General features: G+C 41.5%; 1 protein-coding gene and 1 long non-coding RNA gene across 3 annotated transcripts in view; one reads left to right on the top strand and one right to left on the bottom strand.

The window, feature by feature from the left end:
• LOC108875693 (xylosyltransferase I) overlaps positions 1-13,592 on the bottom strand; it is a 76,374-nt gene that overhangs the window by 20,333 nt on the left and 42,449 nt on the right. The window contains exons 3-7 of the mRNA XM_018664789.2: positions 11,097-11,269; positions 10,740-10,942; positions 5,161-5,241; positions 3,311-3,527; positions 2,739-2,915 (exon numbers count right to left, since the gene is read on the bottom strand). Of these exons, the coding sequence (XP_018520305.1) occupies positions 2,739-2,915; positions 3,311-3,527; positions 5,161-5,241; positions 10,740-10,942; positions 11,097-11,269 (851 nt within the window). The remainder of the gene's footprint in view (positions 1-2,738; positions 2,916-3,310; positions 3,528-5,160; positions 5,242-10,739; positions 10,943-11,096; positions 11,270-13,592) is intronic.
• Positions 169-3,555, top strand: LOC108875694 (uncharacterized). Of its 2 annotated transcripts, none has more exons than XR_001959907.2 (3): positions 169-1,349; positions 1,562-1,703; positions 3,319-3,555. It is a non-coding gene; the product is annotated as an uncharacterized LOC108875694 (long non-coding RNA). The 2 variants fall into 2 exon arrangements; XR_007813286.1 differs by having other exon boundaries at positions 3,316-3,555.

Here is a 13,592-nt window from a genome sequence, read left to right as displayed (position 1 = left end):
AACATACTGTTAAATGTCTGAATTGAATATTCTGCTCTTGCTATGTCAGACGCACAGCAGAGTCCAAGGAAGAAAGGAGGAGATCTGGGAAAAATTTGGGGAGAAAATAAATGATGTAGCAGGAGAGGTCTTTAAAAGATAATGATGTAACAATGCACCTACTGATGAAGGGATTTTGGGTGCTTCACTGGAGTCACTCTGGACATCTGTGTAAGACAGTCTGATCACAGGAATTAAGGTCAATGCTAGTGGGCAAAGGTGTTTGACGGCGAGAGGTAAGAGGATATCTTACATCAGCAGCTGCATGATTTCTCAGACCTGTCCTTGTCTGTATTTTTCCATCCATTCATCACCTCTTTCCTCAGCAGCTCTTTGTAAAGGTCGCTCTGTCTGGCCTCCACCAATCCACCCATCTCTTTCTCACCCTCTCTGTCCCTGCCGCTCTCTTGCTCGCTGTATGTTTGATGGTGCATCATGAAATCTGCCGCCTACACAGCTTGGCTTTCACACAAAGACATCTTTTCAGTCCCAGACACAAAACTATTTACTGATAGTTGCTCAGCACTGAACACCTCTGTGCTACCTGCTAAAAAAAAGAAAAAAAGGAGACCTAATGAAGCTGTGGCACATTTCTGAGACTTCACTGTTTTCTCAGGCTGGAGTGGCGACTGTGGGATGCTGGTGCGACTTCACATGGTACCAGATGATGCATTAGTCCTCCGTGATTGGGCAGAGATATCAAATGAAACATGTAGGAGGAGAGTTTTTGTGTCTACATGTTTCCAGATCTTGTGTGTTCTGACATGCCCTCTGTGCAGTCATCTGAAAGCACCAACCTGTCACAGCCTGTTTTTCCAAGAGACTTCCCAAATGCACCTCATTCTGAAAAACATTACTAAACAATGATGCACTAAGACAAAAGGCACATCGCCACCCTTTCTCTCTAGAACATCCCCTTCGCCTGGTGAGTGCACTTCAAAAACTCAACAGTTGTACATTGAATTATTCCTCTCATCTGCAATCCAAATTCAAGCCTACTTTAATTGTCTGTATCTTCCCCTCTGCTAAGGTTCAAAGGGAAACTTGGATCGTGAGCTCAACGGGATATTAAGTCCTATTAATACCGGGGCCTGCTTGGCTTCTGGAAAGGCTGCCTTGTTCCCAGGGTTGGACTTCACTGATACCAGGGTGCCAACCAGACACAGGAACAGTGCCAAGGACCCGTGGTAATGCACTGGCACTGAATTGCCAGAGACTGAGGCGAGACAGACGGCAGACAGGAATGGCGAAAGCAGAACTGAGGTCAGCGCGGCAGCTTTGACTGGTATGTGAAGGACAGGAGAGACGAAGTGAGTCACAGGATATTTAACTATGGCAGAAATGTTTTCATTTTTAGTTTGTAGGAGCACATTAAAAGTCAAAGTGCGATACTGACTTTCTCTGGGGTCCTGGAGTCACTGCCACTCATTCACTTTCATTTTAAAAAGCTAACTAACCCTCTTCTCTCCCTCATACCCAAGGCAGGGAGGATCTAATTACTATTAATTTTTTTCCCTTTCAGGGTCATACTAATGGAGACATAATTTTGCACATATTGATTGTGAAAGCTGTGGGAACAGGCTGGATGCTGAGAGCAAGAGGACAGACCTTGAGGGCAGAGAATTTAGAGACTGACTGCTGCTGATTTCCCACGACGTACCGAGGTGTGTGCGCTGCAAACATCCACCAAATTGCTGTATTCTTTTCATTTTCATTTTAGGTTTATTGGATGTCTCTGATGGACCTTTTATCCAAACCGCTTAAATCCCAGGGACTGTATTTATCAAACTGCTAAAAGTGAAATTTCAGACTTTGGTGAGGAGGAAGAATAAAAAATACTCACTTTTACTCTTAGTTAAAGCCTTTTAAATTTGACAACTCTTAAGTTGCATCTTTTTAGGGTCCTAGATGTAACAGAGTCAAAGGAGAGAGCACACCTTCTGAGACATGTTTTAGAGCGACTGCACAATACATCAATCGTTACCATGTATTATTAATTCAGAATAGGGTGGTTTTGACTTATTCATTGCAGATATTACTTCTCTACTACTCTCCAAATGGACCTTTTATTGTATAGTTTGTTAAAATTGTGGCATGCACAGGTGACAGAAGTACTCAGATCTGTTACTTACGTAAACATAATAGTTGTACAATGTAAAAAGACTCCATTACAAGTAAAAGTCCTGTATTAAAAAGTAAAAGAAGAGAAGTATCAGCAAAATGTATGAGTATCTAAAGTACTCATTATGTAAATTGACGTCTCCTGTGTCTGACACATTATTATATGTGACATTTTTTGTCTGTACTTTAAAATTATATGATTTATACGACTGAACATGTGGGCAGCTGTTCCAATATTTCACATAATGTCAAACTGAGATAACTGATTTCTCCATTCATTGAAAGATGAAGTCCAATCGTCCTTGGTTGATATTACCTGCAGCTTTTCCATGTGATGGCTTTCTTACTAACAGCCAAAGGTATTTTAAATAGGTATTTAACCTGTGCCATGGGTTTATCAAAGATTTTGCCAAGGTATTAAGCAATGAAAGAGCAGTTAACCCCTATTCAAAATATTTTAACCAAAAAATGAAAAGATATATGAAATATGAAAATGGTCAGCCATGTCTTTTAACCACACTGCCACTCCTTTGTATAAATTGCAATCTTAGCATCCCAGTGTTGTGTGTTATCATTACCTGGAAGCGGTGGAAGTCTGCAGGCTTGAAGTCATTCGGGGAGCATCCACACCAGTCCACGATGTGTTTGTATTGGCACTTACAGCCCAGTTTACGATTCCAGTTGGTAATGCGCAGGTTGTTATCCACCATGCTCTCACAATGGGCGCTGTTCTCCAGCACAGTGTGGAAGAACGACTGGGAGGCGGGAAGCACAATTGGATGGGGAAGAGAGAGAGAGAGAGACGAAATTAGAAGATTTTATTCCTTTTGTTTTCTTTCTACACTATCCAACTCACAAGAGGAAATAGAGTAGCAAAAGAGAAAGGACTTTCACAGTAGCTCATGATAAACATCCAATTTCCAAGTCAGCCGTTACACCCTCCCTTCACTTTATGATTTCATGTCTCCAAGTTCTTTTTTCTTCCCCGGCACATCTGACACAGCCACGAAAAGAGAACAGTGAGCGCTGCTTCTCTAAATGATGCAGTGCTGGTACAAAGTGGTGCTCACCTGTCAGTTAAAGGTTAAGAAACACTTGAACACATGTCTGTGTGTGTGTGTGTGTGTGTGTGTGTGTGTGTGCACGTTACCTCAGCAGGCAGCAGAGTGTAGGCGTAGAAGCGCTTCATGTTGGTGACCAGGTCGTCCTTGGAGTTGATGACATATTCCACAAACATGCGGTTAAGAAGGAACCAGTCGGAACCGCCGTCCACCGAGATTCCCTCTGGGATTTTACGGTCGCCCAGCCTCCACATGTGCGTGTCGCACTCATAGAAGAGACGATCCAGACCCTGCTTACGGATAAACCTAATAAACACACACAAATGCATGGTTATACCACTGATTACTGACTAAATACACAAACAGTTAGAGCTCATTAGTTCAGTGAATTTATGTTTATTTGAACAGTGTTTACATTTTTTTTTTGTATTTTATTATTTCAAAAAACTTACAATTTAATTTTTTAATATATTTTTATTTTAATTCACAGCATGTCATGTAAGACAACAGACATATCTGTGAAAATAAATAAATAGAAAACAAAAAAAAGACAGATATATTGCTGAAGTAACTCAAATACTAAAAAGATAAAGTAAAAAATGTCATTATAAATGAATAAATGAATGGCGAGTCTCAGGAGTTATTGTAAATTCCAAAAATACAAAAATCCAGATGTAAATCAGTCTGTAAAAAAATATCATTTACATAAAAACAAGCACTCTGCAGTTCTTGTTTTTGTACTCTTGTGCTATTTTTTTGTTTCTTTTGTATTTCCTCCCATTTTTTTCTCTTTACTTTCCAGAAATTGAATTGATTTTTTTAAGATGTGCTTGTCACAAAAGGACCTTGTTTACTGTAAACTTCAGTGAATATCATCTTCTTTCAGGATGAAAACAACTTTTGGTTGCTTGTAACAAACTGGGTGGAAGTCTGTGTTAGAGTCTGTTTTTTTTTTTTTTGGATGAATATTGGTAAAAACTGAAAGAGATGAGCGAAGAAGAGTGCACTGAAAATATGCTCAGGTGGCTGCAGAGACTCAACTGCTACACCAGTTAAAACGTAAGTACTGCAGTAGTTGTATATCCAAACATTACTTCCCAATTTTGGTCGTCTGTCCTTGGCCTTAAAGGACTTGACAAGTATGTTGTTCGCGCTTGTCACTACACACTTTAATCAACAGCAAGAAAAGTGACACCCTGCATGCATAATGGATGGTGCTACTCCTGTGAACCTATCGAGTGTTGGATAGAGGGAGTCAAATTCAGGTCAAGCAGGTCAGATAGTTCCCTCTGTTTTCTGAAAGGTGACAAAAACTGTTGATGTACTGACCTTGTGGCTCACAGGCTCACATGCACGTTTACATCTGCAGATGACATTTTAGAAATGCACTCATGCAATTTTTCGAGCATCTCATTTTGTTTTAGCCATTAAAACATATGCATATACTGGTGGATTACCGAGATCATTGCTGTTGTTAACACAGAATTAAATCAGCAACAAAACTCACTCCATCAAACAGCACTGAATAAAATACTGTGACTGCAAACACGAAAAGGTACTGCTGAGTCACGCTGACTCATGTATCCGTGCTGGCTGTTTTTTTTTTTTTTTTTTTTTTTTTTTCCATGTGTGTTTTTTTTTTTTGCCCACAGTGTTGGGTGGTGACTGGTTTGCCACCGGGGCAGAAAGCAGAAAACAGCAGCAGAGACGGGCGTTCTGGCAGCGACCTAGCTAGTTCACCCCACCAAGAAGGTTAATTAATGAAGCCACAGATGGGAGCTAATTGTATTATGATTCAGTGACCACGCTGTGCTGGCAGGAGTATGCTATGTGTGCGTGTGTGTAAGAAAGAGAAACAGAGATAGCTAGCCAGAGAGTAAGAGAAAGGGTGTGGTGTTGTGGGGAGACTAAAATGAAGTTAGAAGAATTTGCATCTTACCTGGCGTTGTCCCTGCCATGGGACTTGATGAAGTTCATGTCTCTGTATTTGGACAGGAAGGCCACCAGCTGGTTATTGGTCCTGAAAAGGATGAAAATGACTTACTTTTGACAGGCAAACATAGCTAGCTAGAAGTGGAACAGTGATTTTGCTGTGTGTGCTACAGAAAGAAATTTGAGATTTTGAGCTGAGTTATGCAAATGAATTCACCTTTTACTGGCTGCTATGGAAAAGCTCCTTAAACCTGCAATACATGATCTTTCTGGCCTTTTGGAGGTTGTTGTCATCACCTTTTAAGTTTATATGACAAACTTGTAAGCAAACTTTAGTAGCTGCACAGCAACATCAGCTTTCATTTGGAGTTGCAGTTCTGGCTGCCTAGTAAATGTAAGTTCAATAGTAACTCTCTCAGAGGCTCTGTTTTTGATCTCTACTACTGAGCTTACTGCTAGTTGTAATACTGTGTCCCTGTGTTACCTGTTCAGTGTTTCAAAAAAACAGAATTAAGTCTAATTTATCAATTTCCCTCCTCATCCGCCTCCTCCTGATCTAACAAAGCAGGTAAGTGAGGAATGAGTGGATGCCAACATTTTCCACAGTTCTCTATCTTGCCGTGCTGGTTCTCTGCTGGAACATGTTGAACCTGTTGCAGGAAATCTTGGGGTTTTATTTGATAGTAATTGAAGTTTTGAACAGCATACCACAAAGCTGGTCCAATCATGCTTTTATTATCTTAGAAATATTTCAGAAATTTTCAAAAAACATTTTACGTGTTTTTATTTCTTCACGCCTTGATTATTGCAACAGTGTTTTCACTTGTCTTAACCAAAAACCTACCAATCTCAGCCTACAGGCTTTTAACCACAACCAAGAGACATAACCACAGCATACCTGTTTTAGCTTGTTTACCCTGGCTCCCGTTATGTTTTAGAATTGATTTGAAGATTTTACTGATTACATTTAAGTTTCTTTGTAGCCTTTCTCCCACTTACATTAATGATGTTTTAGAACCATATGAGTCATGTATGTAGTTTGAGATCCTCAGGCAGAGGTCATTTATCTCTTTCAGCTGAAAACTAAAGGGGACAGAGCATTTTCAGTCAGGGCCCAGGGGCTCTGGAATGACCTGCCTGAGGAAATCAGGCTGCAGCCGAGTCAGTGAGATCTTTTAAATCCTTAAAACATACTTTTATTGGAGAGGCTTCCTGATTTTATGTGTCTTTTTGCTTTATTTTATTTGTCTTTTTCACCTCACTGGTTCAAAACGGACGGGGCTCAGTTGGAAAAAGTGATGCCATGTTCTTATGTGCACCATTGACAATTAAGCAAAATCTGAATAACAATGTAATGCGACATGTAGGGGTCACTGTCAATCAATGACGAAGCTGAATTTTTGATAAACTCTTAATAAATAATAACCAAGAATGTTTATCATCCCAAAATTTAACTGTCACTGTTGCTTATTTAGTCATGAATATCTCAACATCCCCTCCAGGCATGTTTTAAGACACAAAATATTCTGCTATAAATTTCTTTTGGGTACAGTTTTTCAGTTCAATGTTCAAAGTTCAGTTAACTTGATAAAAATTCTTAGGATTAAATCTACTCATTCCAGAGTCTATCAATGAATTATTGTTAGTAATTTCAAAAGTTAAAAGCTGAACATGTAATGTCTCCTACTTCACTGAGTAGGAGACATTACACAGTGTAGGTGCACTGCAAGTTTCACATTTCCACATCACACTTGTCTAAGTTGCCTGTTGAACCATGACTTGCTTCCAAACCAGCTGTGATGTCTCCAGCTCCTGCTCGTACGTGCAAGTGTTGAACTCGGATGAGAAGGTGAAAACAGTGAGATCCTTTTCCTTACTTCAGCAGATACATAAGAAAACAGTCCTTCTAGTGTCAAACATCATTCTTTCATCATTCAAACGTTCAAGTAACAACAACCAAGACACATTTTTGAGTGGAAGGGGAAATACTTTTTGGGGGGGAGCTTTAAGTAACTGGGGCTTTCAGTAACTTCCGATCAATTAATGACCTTGACTGCTCTCAGTGTCACTCCCTTAGTCCCTTCAAACTGTTAAAACTATTTAGGATTATACAAAAGATTGTGCCATCCATGATGTTGATGAATGACTTCATGCTGCTCTTACACTGTAGAGCAGTCTACTCCTTCATACACAGGCCAGACAGGCTAAAAGCTTTGCTCTGCAGGCTATGCCCCAGTCAATGGCTCTAACATTTCATCTCTGGTGGAGCCTTTCATGATGGCTTGGTTTGCCTTTCTAAAAGAGCAGCGAGGCTGTGGTAAAAAGCTCAAGGATCAGTGGGGGGAGGGACAAGTGCATATTAATGTCATTTTCTCTTGAAGGAGCAATTTCACAGCCTGGGGGGCTTATCTTAGGAGGTCCTGAGCCATAAAGCCTAACTGATGACGCGCTGTACAGACACATGCAGTCTTCTCTGTCTCTACTTCCCATACACACACACATGCACGCATGCTGTGTATCTGCTTGTACGCACACTGACAATGTAATACACATGCACAGAGACACACAAATGCTTGTAGGCATGCAGACACACACACACACACATAGACACAGAGCAAGGGGAATTCATGTCAAGCTCCACATTTGCCACCTGAGTGGTCACCCTGTCCACTGGGTCTAGTTTGCTTACTGTCAGCCCTGTGGCTGCTCTCTCTCACAGTGGTGTTCACACATTAACACACACGCGCACTGCTGTGTGTTTCAAACCTGCAAAAAAATGTGCACCTTTTCAATATCATAGCCAATTAAACTTCATCATTATGCCACTGTTTCACTCCCATGGTCTTACTGTTAAATTCATAATGTGCCCTTTTTCTAACAAGGACTTAAAATATACCATCCCAGAGGGGAAGAGCTGAATGCCACGGCTGTCGGGTTATGAACCCACATTCTGACAACACTCAGACTGATGAGAGATGGATCATACATTCATCATCTTTGTCCTTGAAAAATCTTCAAAAAGTTCTCTAACTTCAGTAATTTAAAAATCCTGCCTGAGTTTCTTTAATTTTTAGAATTCCATTTTCAAATGAGTTGGCTCAGTTTAATGGGTTATAAAGACTTTTTTTCACAGCAGGAAATGACACCTATCACTTATGGAGCAAAGCTAAAATATGAGATGCAACACTTTTCCCTGACACAGATGACAAAATGAAAAGAGATTAGAAGATACGACGCCTGCAGCCAGTCATTGTCTCACAAAAGCTCAGACCTCTTAAAAGCTGCTGTAAAGTCTATGAAAGGGGCTTTAAAGAAAAAAAAAGAGTTAAAAGCAAGGAGACTGTAGATAAAAGCTGGGAAAGAGCGCTGTACTCTCTGACAAAGCAAGCGTGTAACTCATCCTCTGGCCTCTCTCTGGACACACACACACACACACACACACACACACACATGCACGCACACACACACAGTATATCTCCCCCAGGACACACAGCCCCTCTGCTGGTGTGAGGGGCTCTGGGTTTGCCTTTGAGAGCCATCCATGCGGCAGGACAGACATTATCAGGGAATTAGAGGGGAAATAATGCTTGTCTCCAGTCCCACTGATAACAACAGCAGTAGTCAGGGGCAGCGCGGGGCAGGGGAGCCCCCCGCATTCCTGACTGCACCATCACAGTATGGTCGCAACGGAAAGATGAGCAGCACTCTGACCAAGCCTGTGACCAAATAATATTTCTAATGTAAGGAAATATTGGTGCAGGCTGGGCAGTTTTAGCTGGATGAATGTATTAGGATCAGTATAAGTAATGGGTTAAAGCTTGTAATGAATTGACAAAAAAATAAATAAATGGAAGAATAACACATGCTGTTGTTGGGGTTTGTAGTCTGGCAAGAGTGAGCCTTCTGCTTATGCCAACATGTTCTTCTGTGCTGTAGTAAGTCCATAATGATAATGTAATGCTGATGTGTTTATTTCTGAAGGAGAATGTCTCTTTTTGCTTGATCCTCTTCCCAAAGAGATCAGAAAGGATTGTTGGCGACAAAACAGCTGAATGGGTTTCAGTTTCTTGCTTGAGGACACTCGAGTAGCACGGATGCTCACTCTCACAGGGGCTTGAACCCGAGCCCACCACTTTAAAGGGCCACATTTGCGAGTTCAAGTCAGTAAATATGCAGCGCACAGACTCAGTCAAATCCGAGCTGTGGTTACAAATGCACTTGCTAAGCAAAGATACAACAGTGCAATTTACATATTTCCATATTGCATGGATCCAAAACATGCAGTTCCCTCTCGTTCCCCTTCCCTAACTGCTTATTCTTGCTCCCTTGCCTCTCCCTGTCATTTCTGCCTCTCGGTTCCCTCTTTCGCTCCATCAGTCGTTTCGTTTCCCAACAGATGGAGCTTAAAACCTCCACTGTCAGCCCTTTTCTCAAAAACATCACCCTCATGCAAATGAGGAGGCGAAAGACGGGAAGAAAACAGTGTCTTGGTGCGTGCACTTGCAAATACCTTTAATCATGCACTGACAGACAGACAAACAGGATAAATATGCACACATGTACGCAGACAGGTGCTGAGACACACTCGACAGACACTACACTCAGATGTGCAACACACTGGTGCAGAAACACATACACATGAGCAGACAAACGGACACAGACAGCGTGTCAGCAGCGTTCATCGATATGGCAAAAACAGGTAAACACAACAAGACTGAAGCCGTCTCTGAACAGCATCCGCATTTGCCCCTGCATCTCAGCTCCAGCTGTGGAGACATCAGATCCAGCTTCTTTTTACCCAGTGGCCATTACAGCTTGTCTAAATTCAACTGGTGGACATCTGGCTGTGCAGAAGAGATAACTCTCTCCTTAATAGGAGGATTTTAATTGGCTGCTGCAGGAGCTACATCAAAAACCCAGCAGACCCTGAACTCCCGGGAGGACTATAAACTCACATTAAAAAAACAGCACAAGTCACGAAATTTCTCCTCCAGTAGCCCATTTCCATGACTTCCTGTCCAGTTCACATAGACTTTGTGGCTTTTAATTACCTTTTACAGCCTCTTAAAAGGGATGTTTTCGTGGGGAGAGACGACTTTCGGACTGTACAGTACACAACAGGCCGGGAAAGTCAATAGGTATTGACCCAGGGCAATTAAATTGTAATCAGTTCACCATGTAACCCATTCAATGGAGTGCAAGCAAGGAAGCAGGGACTTGGAAGAAAAGGTGTGAACGAATAGTGTTTGAGAAAAGCAGAGATTCTACTTCATTGATCTGTTTGGTTTTGAGTGACTCTGTATTTAAAGCTCACAGTTAACCACAGGAGCCCAGAAGAGTGCGTATTGAATTTCTACCATATTGGCTCAGAGCTGTCTATTGTTGTACATCCATGGCGACTTCCTTTTTAAAGAGAAAACCATGTCCAATTCAGATTTGTCACCTATATTGGATGCTTGCCCCCAGACCTTACCTTATTTCCTTGCAGGACAATTCTTAAAGAATTTACCAGACTGCCTTCTCCTCAGGCCTGCCTCCACTACCCTTTACTCAACTCCCTGTGGTGTGAAAATGTGCTCCCGTTACCTGATGGGGTAGTCAGCAGCACTGAGGTTGATGAAGAAATCCCAGCTCCAGTCCCTCATGGCCAGCAGGTCAGCCATGCTGCGAAGATACATGGTCAGCAGGCTGGCACCACCCCAGATGGTGGCCATGCGCCAGGGTGTCACCCTCACATTGGGATACTGGGCAGCCAAGGCCTGCACCTGCCTGTGCAGGTAGTTGGAGCGCTGAAAACAAAGGAATTCACCAGACATTGATTAATATTCTGTCTGTTGATGTAACTGAAAAACAAGTAGATGTAATTACTTGAAACCACATTTCCATTAAAAAATACTACATTTAAAAGGGCCTCACAGTAAGCACATCATGTTTGTAGCTCACCTGATCAACATGTATATAGTAGTAGTGCGAGATGTGGTAGATGGCTTTGAAGAGGCGTTGAAACTGGCGAGAGGCTCGTCCGTGGACCACCAGGACAAACGCTATCTTCACTGGTTTGAATGGAAAGCTCTCTGCAGAGTCCTCATCCCACTGGACATTCACATTGGCTTTGCCTGTGCATGAATTAAGCCAACACGGGCAAGATTAATGTATGTCATTCAATCATTTTTTCCTGCAAATAATTAATTAATTCTTCATCAGTAATATAATCAGTGGCTGTTTGCATATTTGATTACAAAATCAAGTCTGTTATTTATTTGATAAGCTCTGAGAGGCCTCGCCATTAGTCATTACAGGATGGTGAGCACCTATAAATATATTCAAGGGATAAAGAAAGCAAATTCAAAAGCATAATGAATATAGTTAATAATGATAATTAAATGTTTTTCTTTCATTAAACAATAAACGGAAATAGCTAAACAACAAGGTTGCTAAGCAACACAGTAAGTAGCAGTCTGAGCAGTGATTAGCATATTCATAATAATTAACTGCCAGATTTCAGTGGATATTTTAGATTCTGTCTGAATGTCACTTAGTCTGAACTGAGGAAATACCTGTTTTATAATTACCAATCAAGATGCTCTCTTGAAGATGTGTATTAAGGACTATAATACAACTATTATGCCTTGAAAAACACTCTGATTGTTGGTGTAGCTATAACATAGGTAACTTCCCTTTGCTCTCTGCTGTGTCATTTACATACAGACGTTCTCAGGAGGCTAAATCGGTCACCATTATGCAGAGAACCAAAGCCATGCTGCAACTAAAATATTCATGACTAAACAATAAACAAGCACAAAAAAGTCATACAACTATCTCAGCCCTGCAGTAGAGCAAAAAGCAGTACCACTGTCATCCATTCTCTTAAGTGATTGAATTGGAACTATGACAATTTCAACCAGACACTACACACACTTTAACTATCCTCTTTCAGACAGGAATCCTATGAGCGACTCCTCTGGGGCTTCCAGGGTGGAGCACAGTTTGACAATGTGCTATCATTCCTCTCAGGCAAAACTCCCAGAAGATGCCTTGGATTTCACACAAATGACAACAATAAGTATGTAGACAAGCAACGCCCTGGTCGTGGCCTGCCAAGCCACTATCAAATTAAACAATTCCAACAATCCCCAGAGAGCCATTGGTAACCTCAAATAGCTCCATCGTGTGGTTTTTGTACCACCCTTAACCACACAAAAACAAACACTTTTGCTTCAAACCTGAAAAAAACCCTCCTTGAAGCAGTTCTGTGCTGTCAAGTCCCCTGAACATTATCACAGACATTGTTTGTTTTTGAATCTTCAGTTATTACAGCAAATGTGCACACGCAGCTTATGAGACATGTTTGTTCACAGAACGTGTCCTAAGGAGATTAATGACTATAATTTGGGACTTCAGCTCCCAAAAGCCTGTCTGTGATAAAGAAGTAGGGAAGCTGAGGGCATACTGAAGTGGTGGTGGGTTTATTCCCCTGAGGTGACATTACCTCCAAAAAAAAAAACAGCTCCTCCCGGCTCCTCTAACCGTCTGGCCCTGGGGTCCTGTAATTACTCAAAATTTAAGGGCAAGTGTCCAACATGTCTTCTTTTCATGAGTTGGAGAAGAAGGCCTGGTCCCTCCCGTTCAACTAATCTCATTCATTCAAATGTAAGGCCAGGTGTCCAACATGGCTTTGTTTAAAGGTCTGACCACCAGGGTGAGGTTAATGACACGCTTCATTGGCTCCAATTGGCTGTGGCTCCTGTCAGTCACTCATACTTATTTCTTGCTGCTCTTTCTCTCTCTCGCTCTGTCTCTGCATGTGTGTGTGACAGCTCAGGGGGGAAATCTGCTGTGGGCCATATCAGATTGAACGGTAATTGGTGGCCAGCTAAGAAGGTTCACTGGTTTGCTTTGCACACGGATAATTGGCCAGTCGCTTCACAAAGCACTTTGAGAGTGTGTGCTATGCTAGCTAGTTGAACTAATGAGCACTGCTGTGTGTGTGTGTGTGTGTGTGTGTGTGTGTGAACTTAAATTTTACTATCATTTTTTTTTGTGCATGTGAGTTTATCAGCAGAAGAGCTTCATTGTATTTTTTTTAACCTGCACTTGAGACCAGGCCTATTCCAAAAGACAAAACAAAAAAAACAAAAAAACTAGAAGCCCTCCTTTTGAACTCATCACTCTTCATCATGCTTCCCCTCATCATCAATCTTTTAAACTGCCTCTCCCTCATCTGCTATCACCCCACTCTCTCCCTCTATCATCTTGTGTAACTTCGGGCTCTTACCCACCCTCCATCTTAACTGCTCATATGAGAGGTTAGAACAAGAGCTGAGCTATATCCCAAAGGGCTTGTACCAAATTGCATTTGAAAATGTCTTGGGGACAGTGTCTGCTCCTTGAAACCATCCACAAAGCCAGGTTTGCAGACATATATAAATAAATCATATT

This window comes from Lates calcarifer, linkage group LG5 (genome assembly GCF_001640805.2).
Source record: "Lates calcarifer isolate ASB-BC8 linkage group LG5, TLL_Latcal_v3, whole genome shotgun sequence".
Classification (NCBI taxonomy): Eukaryota; Metazoa; Chordata; class Actinopteri; family Centropomidae; genus Lates; species Lates calcarifer.
The sequence above is the reverse complement of the archived record's forward strand: the minus strand, read 5'-3'. Positions and strand labels throughout refer to the sequence as shown.